Raw genomic sequence first — 21,691 nt, 5'->3', positions numbered from 1 at the left:
CTGTGAGCATGCCACTGCACTCCAGCCTGGGCAACAGAGTGAGATTCCAACTCAAAAAAAAAAAAAAGCTGCCGCCCTGGGTCAGTCATTGTACTTAGGTGTCTGACTAGTCAAAATCATGTAACACTCCTATAATAGTACAGTGTCTTATCCAGAGCAGACATGTAGTAGTTAAGTGCTGTTTGTATAGGTACTGCCTGAGTGAATAACCAGAATTCAGCTGAGTAACGGGAGTCAGAAGTTACTGGATTCTAGTTTAGATAGGAAATGAAAGTCTGCCTCTAGGTCTTCCTCTACCCCACCTCCAGGCTGGTGGGCTGCTTTCCTTGAAATTCAAGTAAGTCAGAGGTGGGGGGAAAAAAAGAAATCCAAGTTAGAGACAGTGGTACAGAAGCTTGCTGAATAAAAGAGTCTCTGTGTTTCAAAATTAGTACTAACTCTCAGGTTGTTTTCTGCAGAGACAAGAAGTATCTTGGCCTTATTTGGGAATGTGGAATGGAACACTTACCCACACTGATTAGTTCTCTTTGTCCTGCCTTCGCTGAAGTTGACAATGATAAAGAGGGCAGACAAGGACAGGTACAGTGGCTCATACCTGTAATCTCAGCACTTTGGGAGGCAGAGGCGAGAGGACTGCCTGAGACCAGGGGTTCAAGACCAGCCTGGGCAACATGGCCAGACCTCGTCTCTATTTAAAAAAGAAAAAAAAAAAGGCTGGGCTCAGTGGTTCAGCCTATAATCCCAGCACTTTGGGAGGCCAGGGCATGTTCGAGACCAGCCTAGGCAACTTGGCGAGACCTCATCTCTACAACAAAAAAAAAACTAGCCGGGCATGGTAGCGTGCATCTGTAGTTCCAGCTACTTGGAAGGCTGAGGCAGAAGGATCACTGGAGCCCAGCAGGTTGATGCTGGAGTGGCTGTGAGTGTGCCACTGCACTCCAGCCTTGGCGACAGAGACTCCAACTAAAAAATAAATAAAAATAAAAAGAGGGCAGTCACATAAAAGGACGAGAATTAAAGTGAAATGAGGGTGGCCAAAAGGCTGTACTATCATTGTTAAGGAAGATCCCCAAAGATGAGATGAGTACAGTGTATTGAACAAAAACAAGGCCACACTCTGGGAATACAGCACCACCTACCTCACATACAAGACACTTAGGCACATCACTCAAAACAGCAACAATAACAAAATGAGACAGGATGGATGCAGTTGCTCACATCTGTAATCCTGACACTTTGGGTGGCCAAGGTAGGGGGATTGCTTGAGGCCAAGAGTTCAAGACTAGCCTGGGCAACATAGAAAGACCCTGTCTCTAAAAAAACAAAACCAAGGTTTTTCTCAATACTTTCTTATCACAGTCCCCATACAGGCAGCCTGGCATCTTTCTTTCTTCTGTGACACATTACCTAACTGCACTGCCAAAATACATAGTATATAGCTTTGTAAGCAACTTAAACATCTTGTACCAATGGTGTCATTGATACATAAGCAGTACAGAGAATAGGGAACCTGTGGTTAGAAAAAAGTTAGAGATGGTCAGGCGCAGTGGCTCAAGCCTATAATCCCAGCACTTTGGGAGGCCAAGGCAAGAGGACTGCCTGAGCCCAGGGGTTCAAGAACCAACCTAGGCAACTTGGCAAGACCAGGTCTCTACAATAAAACAAAAAATTAGTTGGGCATGATGGCACACACCTGTAGTTCCAGCTACTTGGAAGGCTGAAACAGAAGGATCGCCTAAGCCCAGCAGGTGGAGGCTGCAGTGACCGTGAGTGTGCTATTGCACTCCAGCCTGGGCGACAGAGTGAGACTTCAACTCAAAAAAAAAAAAAAGAAAAGAAAAGAAAAAAGTTAGATTCAAGCACTGGCTTCATCATCTGCCTACTGAGAGCCTACTCATTCTTTATTTATCAACAGAGATGAATTCTATTCTCCTACTTCATAGAATTATAAGATCAGAGATTCAATGAACAGGAAAATGCCATGTGAACAGGAGCCATGACTGTCAATAGTTAATATCAAGGCTAGAATGTCTGGCTGAGTCTGCCCACAGACAGGACAAAGCAACCTGACCAAAGGAAGCCCCAGTTACAGGACTTCCTGGCCTTGAGACTGAGTTAAATGTAGCAGAAAGCACTGTTGTCTATTCCTGGGACTACAGAAAACAAATCTCACTGAATTCAGTCTTCCCCGGGGAAATCTCCCTGTTCATCCATCTATTTTGAAGGTCAGAAGACATGGATGGCATACACAGCAGGAACCTACAATTGTAGGTAGAGAGGCACAGACATTACGTTTCAAACACGGGTCTTGGAGTCTGAGTTGAGGGTGAATTCTACCCAAGTCACTGAGCAGCCATGTGACACTGGCAAGTGACAAACGCTCTATGCCTCATCCTTAAAGAAAAGAGCTGGGTGCGGTGGCTCACACCTGTGATCCCAGCACTTTGGAGGCTGAGGCGATAGGACTGCCTGAGCCTAAGGGTTCAAAAACAGCCTGGGTAACATGGTGAGACCTCTTCCCTACAATAAAATTTTAAAAAATTAGCTGGGCGTGGTTGCACATTGCCTGTAGTTCTAGCTTCTTGGAAGGCTAAGGAGGAAAGATCGCCTGAGCCCAGCAGGTCCAGGCGTGCTCACTGCCACTGCACTCCAGCCTGGGCAACAGTGTGAGACTCCAACTAGGAAGGAAGGAAAGAAGGAAGGAAGGAAGGAAAGAAGGAGGGAGGGAGGGAGAGAGGAAGGGAGGGAGGAAGGAAGAAAGGGAGGGAGGGAAGGAAGGAAGGAAGGATCTCACATATGAAATTATTGAGGAATGAATGAGAACATATGTGAAAACATTTAACAGTGTGCCTGTTACATGATAAGTAACTCAATAAATGTTGGCTATTATTTCTACTATTTCTGAGTTTATCCAGTCATTGAGTAAATCCACCATTTCCAGGGGCCCCCTCAACCAGGGAGGGGGCAGATAGACATATAAAGAAACAGTATAAGAAGGTAACTTTGAGGCGGGCTCGGTGGCTCAGCCTGTAATCCCACGCCTTTGGGAGGCTGAGGTGAGTGGATTGCCTGAGCCCGCGGGTTCAAGACCCGCCTGGGCTACTTGGCAAGACCTCATCTCTACAATAAATCAAAAAATGATTAACCGGGCGTGGTAGCGTGCGCCTGTAGTTCCAGCTACTTGGAAGGCTGAGGCGGAAGGATCGCCGGAGCCCAGCAGGTTGAGGCTGTGGTGGCCGGGGGTGGCCACTGCACTCCAGTCTGGGCGACAGAGTGAGACTCCAACTCAAAAAAAAAAAAAAAAAAAAAGAAGACGGTAACTTTGGCATCTGTCCCCAAACCCTCAAGGCTCTGGCAAGGAAGGGCGACAAAGATGTTATCTAAAAGATGGTCTGAGGACCAAGGACCTTTACCATTTCAACTATTCACACAGTAAATATTTACTGAGCCATTACTATATATCTGACCCTGAGGTAGGGAAATATGGAGCAGAAGCTTGGGGTTAAGAAAGAAGAATTTGGGCACCAAGTACAAAATTTCAGTGGCTCACACCTGTAATTCCAGCCCTTTGGAAGGTGAAGGCGAGAGGACAGCCTGAGCCCACAGGTTCGGGACCAGCCTGGACAACATAGGAGACATCATCTCTACAATCAATCAATCAATCAATCAATGGGCTGAGCATGGTGGCACATGCCTGTAGTTCAGCCACTTGGAAGGCTGAAGTGGAAGGATCGCCTGAACCCAGCAGGCTGAGGTGGCCTAGAACGTGCCACTACACTCCAGCCTGGGTGACAGAATGAGACTCTAACAAAAAAGAAAGAAAAATTTATTTACTTGTTTATTTGTTTGTTTGTTTTTTGAGTTGGAGTCTCACTCTTGTCGCCCAGGCTGGAGTGTAGTGGCACACTCACGACTACCACAACCTCGACCTGCTGGGCTTACGTGATCCTTCCACCTCAGCCTTCCAAGTAGCTAGAATTACAGATGCACATACCATGCCCAGATAGTTTTTTTGTGATTTATTGTAGAGACGAGGTCTCACCAAGTTGCCTAGGCTGGTCTCGAACCCCCGGGCTCAGGCAATCCTCTCATCTTGGCCTCCCAAAGTGCTGGGATTACATGCTGAGCCATCGTACCCGGCCAAAAGAAAAATCTCAAAATCACATTTTTGGGGGGCATTGGGAGTTGATGGGTCAGAGAAAAACAAAATTTGCAAGGAGAGTTTCAAAATGGCTGAAGACTCTCAAAGCAAGGGACATCAAGGAATATGCTCTAGGAGGGCATCCACCTAACCCCAAAGATGACCCACCACCAAGTACAAGACCTACCCAAGGCCAATATGTTCTTTGATCCAGTCTGGCCTATGGTAAATTACACATCTAGGAAAGGAAATGCTTTACACTCTCCTATACACATAGAAGAGGAAGGAGAGAAGAAAAAGAGTTAGAAGGAAGCAACCTGGTGATTGTGAACTTATGGCGGCTGAAGGCTGGAGAAAAGTCATTATATGCCAAATGGCTCTTTCCATCTCCTGACCCCTGATTCACCTCTTCTAGCTTAAGCTCACTGTTACAATATACAGCACTTTAAACTATAAATACCTGCGCCCCATCTCATGCCACCAGACACCACCCTGTGTCCTGTGTTTCCAGCAACTTATAAGAATCTCCTGAGGATGGAGGGCAGGAAAAGGCTAAATAGCAGAGTCACAAAACTGCTGGGGTTTTTTTTTGTTGTTGTTTTGTTTTCAGAAAGCAGGATTTTTTTTTTTTTAATTTAATTTATTTTTTTTAATCTTAAGAAAGTTTATTTCAGAAACGATGGCATAGCTGAGGGTGTTTATTTCGTTCCACGTCTTGTTCTGAATTTTCAAAATTATAGGGGATCTGCAAACTTTGTGATTAAAAAGAAAACCCAGAAAATGCGAAAACAAACATGTCCTTTCCCTTCGGTGATTCTGCGCGTCCCTGCAGCACTGTTCTCCAGGGACGTCTGTGTCCCTCCAGGGCACACTGCGGCTGTGGCCTTTGCAGGCCTGAGGTCGCTGGCAGGCTCCCCAGGAGGGGTGGGCGGGCACACGGACCCCTTCCTGGGAGGGTGGAAAGTTGATCCCTGAAGGCACAGCTGGGCTTTCCTTGGGTGCAGGTGGCTTGCACTGCTCTGCCCTCAAATGCAAACTTCTCATGCGCTTTGAAAGGATAGATTCTATTTTTTTTTTTTTTTTTTTTTGAGTTGGAGTCTCACTCTGTCACCCAGACTGGAGTGCAGTGGCCACTCCCGGCCACCGCAGCCTCAACCTGCTGGGCTCCAGCGATCCTTCCGCCTCAGCCTTCCAAGTAGCTGGAATTACAGGCATGCACTACCACGCCCGGCTGATTTTTTGATTTATTGTAGAGATGAGGTCTCGATGCCCAGGCGGGTCTCGAACCCGCGGGCTCAGGTAATCCACTCACCTCAGCCTCCCAAAGGCGCGGGATTACAGGCTGAGCCACCAAGCCCGGCTAGAAAAGCAAGATTTATTAAGAGCATAGAAAACCTCCCACAGTAGGAGGGGACCTGAGAGGGTTGCCCACAAAGCTGTTTTTAAGGTCTGTATAGCTGATGGACCCAAGCTCTGAGAAGCTGCTTGGCGGCTGATTCCCAAAGGAGACAGCTTATGCTCCATCTCACCTTAACTGTAAATGTGTAATTCTAACAGTTATTAAGTCACATAATAGAATTTTTCCCCTTATATTTTTTGGGGGGAGGACAGAAGCAATCAAATTTAAAAGTATCATTACACTCCCTCTTCTGCAAAAATGTGGGTGTGTTTATGGATAGCATTGAAAGTCCATAGAGATCAAATATACTGTCTCCCACACAGACATGCAAGTCTGAAACTAAGGAAGAAGAATATCTGAATTCTTGAATTCAGACTTGGGCACAGTGGCTGGCAGAGGCTATTTGGGGGCTGCTTTGAGGAAAAGGGAGTGGAGAGCTAAAGTGGGTGCCAAGATAAAACTGCCAATCTAACTTTCCTCCCAAATGGCTCTTCCCTTGATAGCACATCTCTGGGTGTGTCAAGGAAGCTAAAAGAAAGCAAGTGAGCCTCTCTTTGTCATCTTATTGTATGCCTCTAAGTATACACTTTTCCAGTTGTGTCCCAGAATGCCCAGAAATAGGCACAATGCAGTTAGCATACTGATTTGGTGGTCAGGGAGCATATGTAACTCCATCACCCAAGCATCATTTACCAAGAGAAAGGCAGTACTGAGAAAGCTGGTATAGCAGAGCTTGCCTGTTGTCTCAGGCAGCTATAGAAGGAAGACTATCAGCTTCAGTTTTGTAATTATACAGAGTTAGACTGAATGGCCAAATTCCAGAACTAGCCAGGCTCTGAATCCCTCGCTTCCTAAGAAATGAAGTCAAGAGGCTAGATCATTTTCAACTTCTGACGATGGTATCATAGAGCAGAGATCAGTATACCCAATCCAGTTGCTGTGTGTTTTTGTAAAAATATTCATTGGAACACAGACACACTCGTTTGTATGTTGTCTATGGTTGCCTTTGCCCTACAATGCCGGAGTAGATGGAAAAAAAGACCATATGGCCCACAAAGCTAAAATTATTTGCTAACGAGTCTTTACAAAAAAGTTTGTTGGCTGGACACAATGGCTCACATCTGTAATCCCAACACTTTGAGAGACGGAGGCAAGAGGATTGCCTGAGCCCATGAGTTTAAGACCAGTCTGGGCAACATGGCGAGACTTTGTCACTACAATGAACCAAAAAATCAGATGGACATGGTGGCGCATGGCTAGTTCCAGCTACTTGGAAGGCTGAAAGCAAGTGATCCTCTCTTTGTCATCTTATTGTATGCCTCTAAGTATACACTTTTCCAGCTGTGTCCCAGAAAGCCTAGAAATAGGCACATGTGGGCGCAGGTCAAGCTGCGGTGGCTATGAGCAGCATACCACTGTACTCCGGCCTGGGCAACAGAGTGAGACTCCAACTAAAAAAACAAAAACAAAAAAACAAAAAAGCCAGGTGCGGTGGCTCACGTCTATAATCCCAGCACTTTGGGAGACCGAGGTGAGAGGATTGCCTGAGCCCATGGGTTCGAGACCAGCCTGGACAATGGCGAGGCCTCATCTCTACAATAAATCAAGAAAAATTAGCTGGGTGTGATGGCACATGCCTGTAGTTCCAGCTACCTGGAAGTCTGAGGTGGAAGGATCACCTGAGCCCAGCAGGCAGAGGCTGCAGTGGCCGTGAGCAGTGTGCCACTGCCCTCTAGCCTGGGCAACAGAGTAAGATTCTGACTCAAAAAAGTAAATAAATAAATAAATAGTTTGTTAACCCCTGTCATAAAGGATTCACGTAAAAGTGCTGAGACACCCTTTCTATTAAAAGGAATCCAGCCGGGCTCGGTGGCTCAGCTTGTAATCCCGCGCCTTTGGGAGGCTGAGGTGAGTGGACTGCCTGAGCCTGCAGGTTCGAGACCCGCCTGGGCAGCGAGACCTCATCTCTACAATAAATAAAAAAAAAATCAGCCGGGAGTGGTAGTGCATGCCTGTAATTCTGGCTACTCGGAAGACTGAGGCAGAAGGATCGCTGGAGCCCAGCAGGTTGAGGCTGCGGTGGCCGGAAGCGGCCGCTGCACTCCAGTCTGGGCGACGGAGTGAGACTCCAACTCAAAAAAAAAAAAAAAATAGCCGGGCTCGGTGGCTCAGCCTGTAATCCCGCGCCTTTGGGAGGCTGCGGTGAGTGGATTGCCTGAGCCCGTGGGTTTGAGACCCGCCTAGGCAGCGAGACCTCATCTCTACAATAAATCAAAAAAATCAGCCGGGCGTGGTAGCGCATGCCTGTAATTCCGGCTACTCGGAAGGCTGAGGCGGAAGATCGCCGGAGCCCAGCAGGCGAGGCTGCGGTGGTCAGAGGCGGCCACTGCACTCCAGTCTGGGGGACAGAGTGAGACTCCAACTAAAAAAATAATAATAAATAAATAAATAAATAAATAAAAGGAATCCTAGCTGCCTCAATGATTTCCTGTTTTTACTCTAAAAGGCAGATCTGTTCCAAATTTAGGGCTGTTTTTACACTTGAAGGTACTATACATGGTAATGTGCCAGGTACAGACTCTTTTCCTTGCACATCGTGTAGTACAGGGATAGAAGGTAGAAATCTAGGAAAATACAAAGTTTTTATAAAACCCCAATTCCAGCCAGTTAAGACAAGAATCTGTCAGGCAGAATCTCAAAGGCTCAATCTTATGGGAAGTATATTAGAAGAAAAATGACCAGAAAGACAGAAAGCTAGCTCTTCACTGCTGTGAGGGCAAAAGCTTCTTTACTTGCTGTGAACTAAAGTCACACTGGCTCAGAAGGCGGACAGCAAAGTCAAAGCGAACTGTCTGTTTCCATGGTAGAGTGTACTCAGAGAACTCAAAACAACAGAAGAGTATAAACAGGTTATTTCAGAGATACAGTAAGTAATCTGGACTGTGAATTTCATTCAATTCCTCACAGGGTTCAAACTGAAACATCTTTTTAAAGGGTGAGATATATATGAATATATATATCTCGTAAAGCTCCTTATAGTTTTGTTGTTCAATGGAAAGCTATCAGAAACAATTAAGATGATATACACTGGGGAACTGCCATTTTTAAGTGGATCTCTCTGATAGGAAAGGTGTCAAATTCAAAGTCAAGTTATCCCAGGTGTGCCTCTAGGATAGCCCAAATGTAGAAACAAAACAATCACACATCCTTCCCTGGGATCCAGATTACTTACATTTCTGAAGTCCAGTGTTCATCTGCGTGTGAGAAAGAAGCTGAAAGGACAGGTCACGTGGCCCTGGTAGACAGGCTAGCATGGCAGACCGGCATCAACACAACATGGGGCAGTGGCTCACACTGTAATGAACAAAAAGCAATGTCATGAACACAAGATAACTCATTCAAAGAAGATACCAGGGATACTGGATATGAGTAGCTGAGACCCAAGTTTAGATAGATAAGCAATTTAATTAGCAGCATGTTGGTTGAAAATATATTTACATCTTCATTTGTAGCAACAATTTGTTCCCAACTATCACTATGGCTAAAATGATATTGCAGTCAGCACAGATGTGTGGGTGGGAGAAATAAAATTGGAAAATACCTATTCATACCAATAATTGGAAAGCACAAGTGCATTTGTAAGGGTGCTGTGTTCCCGAAGAGATCTGCCCCTCACAGGGACTAGCTTACTCCATTTACAGTTCTGGCTGGAAGCCAGTCAAATGTTTTCAGAGGCAGCACAGACTATTACTTGCAAAGGCACCCAAAGTCCAACTTGTGATCCAGTAATATAAACTCACTTTTTTTTTTTTTTTTTTTGAGTCAGAGTCTCACTCTGTCACCCAGACTGGAATGCAATGGCACATTCAAAGCCACCTCAACCTCGACCTGCTGGGTTCAGGTGATTTTTCCACCTCAGCCTTCCAAGTAGTTGGAACCACAGGTGCATGCCACCATGCCCGGCTAATTTTTTTATTTATTTTAGAGGCAAGGTCTTGCCACTGCCTGGACTGGTCTCAAATCTGTGGGCTCAGACAATCCTCTTACCTCCACCTTCCCAAAGTGCTGGGATTACAGGTGTGAGCCACTGGTTGGGCATGAACTCTTTTAAAAGGAAGGAGGCTGGGCGCAGTGGCTCACACATGTAATCTCAGCACTTTGAGAGGTGGAGGCAAGAGGATTACCTGAGTCCATGGGTTAGAGACAAGCCTGGGAAACTTGGAGAGACCCTGTCTCTACAATAAATCAAAAAATTAGGCTGGGCACGGTGGCTCATGCCTATAATCCCAGCACTTTGGGAGGCAGAGGTAAGAGGATTGCCTGAGCCCACAGGTTCAAGACCCACCCAGGCAACTTGGTAAGATCTCATCTCTACAATAAATTGAAAATTAGCTGGGCATGGTAGCACACGCCTATTGTTCTGGCTACTTGGAAGGCTGAGGTGGAAGGATCGCTAGAGCCCAGCAAGTCAACGCTGGGGTGGCCATGAGTGTGCCACTGCACTCCAACCCGGGCAACAGAGTGAGACTCCAATTCAAAATAAATAAACAAATAATAAAAATTTAAAAGGACAGAAGAGTACAGGTGGCCCAGTTAACTGTTAAAGCAAATTCTGTTTGTACATTTTTGGGGATTCATCATTCTTTTTTTTTTTGAGTTGGAGTCTCATTCTGTCACCCAGGCTGGAATGCAGTGGCATGCTCACGGCCACTGCAGCCTTGACCTGCTAGGCTCAGACGATCCTTCTGCCTCAGCCTTCCAAAGAAGTTGGAACCACAGTCATGTGCCACCACACCCAGGTAATTTTTTGATTTATTGTAGAAATGATGTCTTGCCATGTTACCCAGGCTGGTCGCGAACTGATGGGTTCAGGCAATTCTCTTCCCTCTGCCTCCCAAAGTACTGGGATTTTATAGGCGTGAGCTACTGTGCCAGCTGTTCACCGTTCTTATTGCTGATCACACACCGCTACCAGAGTAAAGCAAGGAGGCTGCCAGTAACCCTCTTTGTGCAGGCAATCCTGATGTCAAGATGGCATGGGTTTCATTAGTGATGTTTACCAACAATGTATGCACAGCCCAAGCAAGCAGATATCGATGTGCCCTTCTATAGCAAAGGAAGTTCAACCAATAATGCAAACTCCTTGCGTACCAGCAACAAATTTTTCTCAAATAAGAATAATGTACAGACGGGTGTGGTAGCGCGCGCCTGTAGTTCCAGCTACTGGGAAGGCTGAGGCGGAAAGATCGCCGGAGCCCAGCAGGTCGAGGCTGCGGTGGCTGGGAGCGGCCACTGCACTCCAGTCTGGGCGATAGAGTGAGACTCTAACTCAAAAAAAAAAAAAAAAAAAGAATAATGTAGTGAAACATATGAATTTCCTTCCCGTACTCCAAAACCCAGAAATCAAGGTGGCAAATGATGACTTTATATCACAACAAAAAAAGGAGTGGGGGGAAAAGCACAAATGTTACACAAAGACTACAAAAAACTCTTTATTTCCCTTAGAGGGCTCTCTCAGGTATGTGAAGCTACCTTGTCATGATGAGTATTGGAGAGCTTGCAAGACCAGGTAACTGAAAAGATACTTTGTAAAAAAGGCTGCTCAAACTGTCTAAGATAGCAACTGCAGAAAGAACAGCTGTCCAAGAGTTCTGGCACAGCTTCAGTCTTTTTAGGTCTCTGGTGGGTGGGGTAACAGAATAAACAGTGTGCTGACTGCAGTGCCACAAGAAATAAAGTCTTCTGTTGGGATCAAGTGACTGAAGTACTGCTTACATTCCTTCCCTTATGAATGCTGATCTCCATATAATAACCTCTCCTTTGTGGTCCTAATATAGTTTACAGCAAACTCCAAGGAAAGGAAGCGTAATACTGTGAAATGGGCTGTATAATGTTTTCTCAGTCGGGGCTCCCAACATATCTTAAAGATAGGTAATAAACTTCACTCGTCAACTCATCATCTCTAGCCTGGATTACTATTAACCTTCTAAATGGTCTCTCAGTTTCACCTTTGCTCTTATTTTCCTACCTATTCTCCACACAACAGCCAGCGTTATTTTTTTTAATCTACAGTCATGGCTGCTCAAATATCTTCAATGACTTTCCATCTTACTTAGAATAAAATACAAATACCTAACATGGACTCCAAGGTCCTCCGTGATGTATTACTATTATTACCTCTCTGACTTCATCTTCTAACCTACCCTTCCCCTCCTATTGACTTATTTCTAGTCACAGTGGTCTACTTGCAGCTCCTTCAATGAGCCAAATACACATCCACCTCAGGGCCTTGTACTTACCATTCCTTCCGCTTCAGATGTTCTTGCCCCAGTTATCTGCTTGTCTTTCTAGCTCTCTCATTTCATTCAGATTTCTGCTTGAATGCCACTTTCTTAGGAAAGGGCTTCTCTGATCTGTCTAAAATAGAACCCTCATTTTTCTGACTTTTTTTTTTGAGTTGGAGTCTCACTCTGTCACCCGGGCTGGAGTGCAGTGACACGCTCCCAGTCACCACAGCCTCGACCTGCTGGGCTCAGGCAATCCTTCTGCCTTAGCCTTCCAAGTAGCTGGAACTACAGGCGCACACCACCATACCCAGCTTTTTTTTTTTTTTTTAATTGGAGTCTCACTCTGTCGCTCAGGCTGGAGTGCAGTGGCACGCTTGTGGCAACTGCAGCCTCAACCTGCTGGAGTCAGATGATCCTTCCGTCTCAATCTTCCAAGTAGCTGGAACTACAGGCACATGCCACCACACCCAGCTAACTTTTTTGATTTATTATAGAGATGAGGTCTCGCCAAGTTGTCTAGATTGGTCTTGAACCAGGGGCTCAGGTAATCCTCTCACCTCAGTCTCCTAAAGTGCTAGGTCACTGTGCCCAGCCTGATTTTTTGATATATTGTAGAGACAGGGTCTTGCCAAGCTGCCTGGGTTGGTCTTGAAACAGGGACTCAGGTAATCGTCTTGCCTCTGCCTCCCGAAGTGCTGAAATCACATGAGTGAGCCACCACGCCTGGCTTCTCTTTTTACCACCATCTTTACTATCTGTTTTATGTCTATCTTTCCCCACCTTACTAGGACATCAATTCCTTGAGAACAGACACTTAATTCACTTAATTCATTTAATTCATTTGTTCATCATTCTATCTAGAAAAGCATACAACAATAGGCTCTCCATAAATGACTGTTGATTGTATGCATGACAGATCATTATTAATTTCCTGAAGCTAAGCTGGAGTGGTGGTTCACGCCTATAATCCCAGCACTTTGGGAGGCTGAGGTGAGAGGATTGTTTGAGCCTGCAGGTTTGAGACCAGCCTGGACAACTTGGCGAGACCTTATCTCCACAATAAATCAAAAAATTAGCTGGGTGTGGTGGCACGTGCTGGTAGTTGCAGCTACTTGGAAGGTTGAGGCGGAAGGATTGATTGCCTGAGCCCAGCAGGTCAAGGCTATGGTGGCCGGGGGAGTGTGCCACTGCTCTCCAGCCTGGGTGAAACAGTGAGACTCCAACTCACCAAAAAAACAAAACAAAACAAAAAACAAAACTACTCATCAACAAGGGTACCTGCATAATCAACATTTATATACCTAACCCTGAATTGTACCCCACATCCTTTTTTTTTTTTTTTTGAGTTGGAGTCTCACTCGGTCACCCAGACTGGAGTGCAGTGGCTGTTCCCAGCCAGGGCAGCCTTGACCTACTGGGCTCTGGCAATCCTTCCGCCTCAGCCTTCCAGGTAGCCGGAATTACAGGCGTGCACTACCACATCCGGCTGATGTTTAATTTTTATTGTAGAGATGAGGTCTCACCGAGTTGCCCAGGCGGGTCTCGAACCCGCGGGTTCAGGCAATTCACTCACCTCAGCCTCCCAAAGGCACGGGATTACAGGCTGAGCCACCGAGTCCGGCTCAGATGAACTTTTCACTTCAGCCTCCTGAGTAAGCTGGGACTAGAGGATTGTGCCACCATGCTCAAATAGTTTTAAATAAGGAAAAAATTAACTAATAAGCTCAAAACCTCAAATCTTAAGAACTATTCACATACTGTGAAGATGAGAATACAAAGAACACATTCACTCAGTTGTCTTGTAGATACTACTTTTTCCCTGTATTTTTTAGAAAGAACCAATGTGTATGCATGCTTCTTCAAAGAGAAGTCCATGAATCCAGATGATCAACATAATCTCTGATATACCTATTAAATTCTGAGACCTGCAACCAAGAGACAGTAGGGGTGTGAATCCTAGGAGGTGACTTTTAACATACTGACCTTCAAACCACACCTTTGTATTTTAGCAGAAAGAACAGGAGAGAATTAAACCAGCTAAACTGTGGCAAAAAAAGACATTAATGGAATTTACTGATAGCAAACAAGGAAGGTGAATTCAATAAAGACCCCAGAAAGTAAATTTTTAACTTGGACGTGTGTGTGTGTGTGTGTGTGTGTGTGTGTGTGTGTGTGTGTGTGTGTGTGAGAGAGAGAGAGAGAGAGAGAGAGAGAGAGAGAGAGAGAGAGAGAATCAATAAGCACCAGGCTAGGGGTCCTCCTTGTATTTCTTTTTTTTTTTTTTTTTTTTGAGTTTGAGTCTCACTCTGTCACCCAGACTGGTGTGTAGTGGACGCTCCCAGCCACTGCCGCCTCAACCCAGCCTCGACCTGCTGGGCTCCGGCAATCCTTCTGCCTCAGCCTTCCAAGTAGCTGGAACTACAGGTGCGCGCTACCATGCCCGGCTAATTTTTGATTTATTGTCGAGATGAGGTCTAGCCAAGTTGCCCAGGTGGGTCTCGAACCCGCGGGCTCAGGCAATCCACTCACCTCAGCCTCCCAAAGGCGCGGGATTACAGGCTGAGCCACCAAGCCCGGCTCTTGTATTTCTTTTCAGTCCTTTTTTTTTTTTTTTTTGAGTTGCAGTCTCACACTTTGTTGCCCAGGCTGGAATGCAGTGGCAAGCTCACAGCCACTGCAGTCTCGACCTGCTGGGCTCAGGTGATCCTTCCGCCTCAGCCTTCCAAGTAGCTGGAACTATAGATACACACCACCAAGCCTGGCTAGTTTTTTTTTTGAGTTGGAGTCTCACTCTGTCGCCCAGACTGGAGTGCAGTGGCCGCTCCCGGCCACCGTAACCTCGACCTGCTGGGCTTTGGCGATCCTTCTGCTCAGCCTTCCAAGTAGCTGGAACTACAGGCACACGCTACTACGACAGGCTATTTTTTTTATTTATTGTAGAGATGAGAGCTCACCTGCCCAGGTGGGTCTTGAACCTGCGGGCTCAGGCAATCCACTCACCTCAGCCTCCCAAAGGCGCGGGATTACAGGCTGAGCCACAGAGCCCGGCAAGCCTGGCTAGTTTTTATGATTTATTGTAGAGACGAGTTCTCACCAGGTTGCCCAGGCAGGTCTCGAATTTCCAGCCTCAGGCAATCCTCTTGCCTGGGCCTCCCCAAGTGCTGGGATTATAGGCTGACCCACTAGGCCCAGCCAGTCTTTTTTTTTTTTAAGTTGGTAGTGAAGGTGGGAAGAATATTGTTATAGTCCCAAGAAGAACCATCCAGCAAGTCCAGAATATGCTTGAGCTCTTTCTGGCATCATCTGGGCTGCTAAGCGTACAGTCCCTAACTTGAGACCCTTGCTTTAAGAATTCTAGGTTCTATACACCCTCCTTTCCAAGACTTCCTACAGTACCAAAGAAGTCTACAAGCCCCTTGCTCAGTTTCAATGAAGTCAAGAATCAGATCCAGCTAGGGCAGGGAAGGTAGGGAATGGATCAGACTACGGCAAGGTCATGAGAGTTGTGATGAAACAGGAAGGAAGCCACTTCCCCCTACAACCAATTCTAGAAAGCATAGATGACAGTCTAAAGCAACCCTCTAGAGGCCTGGCAGCTGAGCATAGGCCTTATATTTTAAAACTTCAAACAACCCACCTTTTTTTTTTTTTTTTTGAGTCCAGGTTCTCACTCTCACCCAGACTGAAACATGATCACAGCTCATCACAGCCTTGAACTCCTCAGCTCAAGAGATCCTCCTGTCTAAGCTTCCCAAGAAGCTAAGACTACAGGCAAGCACCACCACACCCAGCTAACTATTTGATATTTTATAAAGACAAGGTCTCACTGTATTGCCCAGGCTGATCTCAAACGATCCTCTCACCTCAGCCTCCCAAAGTGCAGGGATTAAAGGCATGAGCCACTATGCCTGGTTCACCCACACATTTTGAATACCATTTGGTGTTTTTTTTGTTTTTGTTTTTTTTTTTTGAGTTGGAGTCTCACTCTGTCGCCCAGACTAGAGTGCAGTGGCCGCTCCTGGCCACCGCAGCCTCCACCTGCTGGGCTCCGGCGATCCTTCCGCCTCAGTCTTCCAAGTAGCAGGAATGACAGGCAGGCACTACCACGCCCAGCTTATTTTTTGATTTATTGTAGAGATGAGGTCTCGTTGCCCAGGTGGGTCTCGAACCCGCGAGCTCAGGCAATCCACTCACCTCAGCCTCCCAAATGCGCAGGATTACAGGCTGAGCCACCGAGCCCGGCTGGCTTTTTCTTAAATATAAATTCCAATATAATATTTCCAGAAGCACAATTAACACTAGCACTATCCTCTGAAAGGGTCTTAGAATCCAACCTTTAACTTCTGAATAGAATCAAGCAGTAATCTGGAGCAGGCCAAGTGAGCTGCAGACATCACAGAGAAAGACAGAAAGATCTTGGCAGAGCCCTCTGTGAGCTCTCAGCCAACTTTTCTACCACCAGCTGGTATGCTAGGTCGGCTCCCTAAAGGGTGGGAGGACTACGCTATCACAGTGAGCATAGAATTAAGGTTTTCAAAGTCTCCTGGGGCACCTGCACAAGTGCTAGCCTTTTCCAGACTACCTTTAATTAAGGATCAAACCCTTTCCCCACTGGCAAAATTCAAAAGTATTTTCATCTCTGCTCCCCCCAGACTTGCCTGTCAGAAGACTACTAGAGGTTTTATTAGAGTTCTGATGTCACACTTTCTGCTTTCCTGAGTGGCGCGTCTAATAAAGGACCATCTCTGCCTAAGGGTAGGCCTCTGTGCCAGTATGATAACTTCAGTTGTATTTGTTCTGCTTAACCCTAACTTATGTTTAAGACCACTGAAGAGAAGGTAAAAGAGGAAGATGCCTCACGTTTTTTATAGGATAAGCAGGAGGAAAGAAGATAAAGTACTGGCATTCCTTGGGGGATGGGAGGAGAGTTCACTTCCCAGCACGGTCTCACCTCCAGCAATCTAGTGCCTTCTAGTATTTCATTAGTGCTCGCCTGCTTTTCTTTCCTTGTCTTCAACTTCCACCTTCAAAAAGAAATGCTCACTCCCTAAAAATCCAGATAGATTAGCCCAGCTTCTGATTCATGCTGTGATTCAAAAATAACATTTATGCAGGAAGCTGAGGTGAGATGTTCGCTTAATCCCAGGAGTTTGAGGCTGTAGTGAGCTATGATTGTGTCACTGTACTCCAGCGTGGGTGACAGAGCAAGACCCCATCTGAAGCAAATAAAAATACAAATTAATTAACTAAAAGCCATACCAATATCTCTGATATTTCTCATTCATGAGCCAAAGGCTTATCTAAAAAGACAACTTTTGATAATAAGGGGGAAAGTTTTATCCTATTGCTCCCTGCTCCTAAAACCTAAAGAAGATACCAAAATACTGCTCTAGAAAAAATATATAGTACAAAAGATGGCAAAAATTACAAGTTTTTTTATTTTACTTTTTTATCATTCCAAGTAGTATGATGAAAAACAATTGCAAGTTCATCAGATCAGATTCTGAAAATTCATTCATTTTTATGGCCTGTTACAAGGAAACAATCCATTCAACAGGTAATTTAGTCAGCCCAAGTTAACTGTGAACCCCCAACTAGTACTTTTCACTATTTGCCCAAACTGAATAACATTTGGCCATTGCTCAAAGGCCTCTTTCTTCTCTTATGTTTAACCCAATAGGGAACCTAAATGTCACCTGCAATTGTGACCTTACAACTCTAAGCTAAAGGAAAGAACAAAGGAGAGCTGGATGGTCACTCAGGACTGACTCTTGAAACTCCAGTATTCTATCCGCTATCAGCCATCTTCATACCGCTGAACACATGGGGCGTAAACCTACTTCTAAACAATACCCTTAAGAAACTGTCAGTCGGGCTTGGTGGCTCAGCCTGTAATCCTGTGCTTTGGGAGGCTGAGGTGAGTGGATTGCCTGAGTCTGCGGGTTCGAGACTCACCCGGGCAACTTGGCAAGACCTCATCTCTACAATAAATCAAAAAATTAGCCGGGTGTGGTAGTGCATGCCTGTAGTTCCAACTACTTGGAAGGCTGAGGCGGAAGAATCGCCAGAGCCCAGCAAGTCCAGGCTGCGGTGGCCGGGAGCGTGATACTGCACTCCAGTCTGGGCAACAGAATGAGACTCCAATTCAAAACAAACAAAAAAAAAGAAATTGTCACAAGTTCGCTTTTCATCCTGTTTCCCATCCTTGCTCTGGTCTCCAAAGGTGCTTTCTATACCACTGCTTTCTTTGGTAAGGATGCTCTTTCCTGGATCCACTTATTTCTTTCATCTTTTTTTTTCCTTCTGTTTTTGAGTTGGAGTTTCACTCTGTCACCCAGACTGGAGTGCAGTGGCCGCTCCTGGCCACCACAGCCTCAACCTGCTGGGCTCCGGCGATCCTTCTGCCTCAGCCTTCCAAGTAGCCAGAATTACAGGTATGTGCTACCACGACCGGCTGATTATTTTTATTTATTGTAGAGATGAGGTCTCGCTGCTCAGGCGGGTCTCGAACCTGCGGGTTCAGGCAATCCACTCACCTCAGCCTCCCAAAGGCACGGGAATACAGGCTGAGCCACCGAGCCTGGCTTGCAATTTTTCATTGTATGAAATTGGCTTGAGTTTTATACGTGTTCATCAGGACTGGACCACTATAATTTGAGCTGAAATACCTTAGAAAGATAGTGACTTCTGCACTGAATTATATTCATAATTATAAGCAGAACTGTTAGGCTGGGTAGAATTTTGCTCATAAGTACCTGGGTCTGTGCCCAGCAAGACAATGAGAGAACAAGAGACCAAGAGAATTCTTCCAAATATTTAAACAACTAGTACCAATCCTTCTCAAACTTAAAAAAAAAAAAAGAGGGCATACTTCCAAACTCATTTTATGATGTTAGCATTACCCTTTTGCCAAAGTAAGACAGAGACACCAAAAGAAAATTACAGGGCAATCCCTGATGAATATATATGCAAAAACCCTCAACAAAATATAAGCAAACAAAATTCAACATCAAATTAAAGGGATCATTCATCATGATGAAGTGGGATTTATCCCAGGGATGCAAGAATGGTTCAACATACACAAACCTATAAATGTGATAAACCACAATAGCAGAATCAAGGATCATATGATCATCTCAAGATGAAGAAAAAGCATGTGACAAAATTCAACATTCTTTCATGACAAAAAGTCTCAACAAATTAGGTACAAAAGGAATATACCAGCTGGGCTCGGTGGCTCAGCCTGTAATCCTGCACCTTTGGGAGGCTGAGTGAGTGGATTGCCAGAGCCCATGGGTTCGAGACCTGCCTGGGCAGTGAGACCTCATCTCTACAATAAATCAAAAAATCAGCCGGGCATGGTAGCGAATGCCTGTAATTCCAGCTACTTGGAAGGCTGAGGCGGAAGGATCGCCGGAGCCCAGCAGGTCGAGGCTGTGGTGGCCGGGAGCGGCCACTGCACTCCAGTCTGGGCGACAGTGAGACTCCAACTCAAAAAAAAAAAAAGAAAGAAAACAATCCCATTTACAATATGTGCCAAACAAAATACTTAGGAATAAATTTAACCAAAAAGGTAAAAAGACCTACTACTGAAAACTATAAAACACTGATGAGAGAAACTGAAAAAGCAACAAATAAATGGAACGATATCCTACTAATGAAATAGAAGAATTACTATTATTAAAATGTCCATACTACCTAATGCAAGCACCATCAAAATTCCAATGACATTTCTTAGAGAAACAGAAAAAAAAATTTTTAATTTACATGAAACCACAAAAAACCCTGGACAGCCAAAGAAATCTTGAACAAAAAGAACAAAGTATCATACTACTTGACTTTAAAATATACTACACACAAAAAAACTATAATAATCAAAACAGCATGGTACTAGCATAAAAACAAATACATAGATCAATGGAACAGAATACAGAGCCCAGAAATAAAGCCATGCATTTCCAGTCAACTGATTTTCAACTAAGATGCCAAGAACATACAATGGGGAAAGAACATTCTCTTCAATAAATGGAACTGGGAAAAGTAGATATTCACATACAGAAAAATGAAATGTGACCCCTGTTCTCATGCCACATACAAAAATCAACTCAAAATGGTTTAAAAACTTAAAACCTATGATAAACTGTAAAATGAGGGAATGCTCCATTCCATGGGTCTATGAAATGATTTTTTTTTGTATCTGACTCCAAAAGCACAGGCAACAAAAGTAAAAATGGATAAATGGGATTACATCAAGCTAAAAAGCTTCTGCACAGCAAAGAAACCAATCAACCTCCAGAAAGACAGAAAATACATGAAAACCATACATCTGTTATGGGATTTTTTTTTTTTTTTTTGAGTTGGAGTCTCACTCTGTCGCCCAGACTGGAGTGCAGTGGCCGCTCCCGGCCACCGCAGCCTCGACCTGCTGGGCTCCGGCGACCCCTCCACCTCAGCCTTCCGAGTAGCCAGAATTACAGGCATGTGCTACCACGCCCGGCTGATTTTTTGATTTATTGTAGAGATCAGGTCTCGCTGCCCAGGCGGGTCTCGAACCCCCGGGCTCAGGCAATCCACTCACCTCAACCTCCCAAAGGCATGGGATTACAGGCTGAGCCACCGAGCCTGGCTGTTATGGGATTAGTATTCAAAATATATAAAGAACTCAGGCCAGGTGCAGTGAGTGAGATAAGGTCTCACTCTCACTCAGGTTAGAGTGCAATGGCACAACCATGACTCACGGCAGCCTTGACCTCCTCGGCACAAGCAATTGTTCTGCCTCAGCCTGCTGAGTAGCTGAGACTACCAGTGCACGCTACCATACCCAGCTAATTTTCAAAAATTTTTGTAGTGACAAGGTTTCACTATGTTCCTCAAGCTGGTCTTGAACTCCAGGGCACAAGCAATCCTCTTGCCTCTGCCTCCCAAAGTGTTGGGATTGCTGGCATGAGGCAACACGCCTGGCCAAATGAAAATTGGAATAGGTGTTAAAGAGTTTATCAATGGAGGCAGTGAAACAAATCCACAGCAACACTGAGTGCATAAGGGAGGTAAAGACATGATTCTCACCAAAGTTATCTGTGGAGAAATATAATCAGAAACAAAATGCATAAGAAAGTATAACTATCTAGTAATCAAATAAATGTAAATTAAGCGGAATGAGATTTTTTTTTGCTTAAAAACCGGCAAACATGTTTAGGAAAAAAAATCTAATATACTGAATCAAGGACATGGTGAAAGGTCACTAAAGCGAGACATTAAATCGATACACTCTAAGGCCAGAAATGAGGCTCACACCTGTAAATCCAGATGTGGGAGGATTGTTCTGTGAGGTCAAGTTGGCAGGATCACTTGAGCTCAAGAATTTGTGTCCAGCCTGGGCAACACAGTGAGATCCCATCTCAGTAAGAAAAAAGAAAAGGCCGGGCGCAGTGGCTCACACCTGTAATCCCAGCACTTTGAGAGGCAGAGGCAAGAGGATTGCCTAAGACCAGGGGTTCGAGACCAGGCTGGGCAACTTGACAAGACCTGGTCTCTACAATGAATCAAAAAATTAGCTGGGCATGGTGGCATGTGCCTATAGTCCCAGTTACTTGGAAGGCTGAGGCAGAAGGATCACCTGAGTCCAGCAGGTTGAGGCTGTGGTGGCTGGGAGCGAGCCACTGCACTCCAGCCTGGGGGACAGAGTGAGAGTTCAACTCAAAAAAAAAGAAAAAAGATCTGGGCTCGGTGGCTCAGCCTGTAATCCTGCGCCTTTGGGAGGCTGAGGTGAGTGGACTGCCTGAGCCCATGGGTTCGAGACCCACTTGGGCAACTTGGCGAGACCTCATCTCTACAATAAATCAAAAAATTAGCTGGGCGTGGTGG

The 21,691-nt window shown here is 45.3% G+C and overlaps 1 protein-coding gene across 3 annotated transcripts in view; it reads right to left on the bottom strand.

The window, feature by feature from the left end:
* FAM222B (family with sequence similarity 222 member B) overlaps positions 1–21,691 on the bottom strand; it is a 54,564-nt gene that overhangs the window by 7,127 nt on the left and 25,746 nt on the right. For 2 of the 3 annotated variants that reach the window (XM_008066685.2, XM_008066687.2), the window contains exon 2: positions 8,773–8,894. In XM_008066685.2, the coding sequence (XP_008064876.1) occupies positions 8,773–8,854 (82 nt within the window). In that variant the 5' untranslated portion in view covers positions 8,855–8,894. Of the gene's footprint in view, positions 1–8,772; positions 8,895–18,582; positions 18,589–21,691 lie in introns of all 3 variants that reach the window. The other variant, XM_021716916.1, reaches the window with a different exon arrangement.

This window comes from Carlito syrichta, unplaced genomic scaffold (genome assembly GCF_000164805.1).
Source record: "Carlito syrichta isolate Samal-C Ts95f unplaced genomic scaffold, Tarsius_syrichta-2.0.1 Scaffold309091, whole genome shotgun sequence".
In the NCBI taxonomy this organism is placed as follows: domain Eukaryota; kingdom Metazoa; phylum Chordata; class Mammalia; order Primates; family Tarsiidae; genus Carlito; species Carlito syrichta.
Note: the sequence above shows the minus strand (reverse complement) of the source record. Positions and strands in the feature narration are given on the sequence as shown.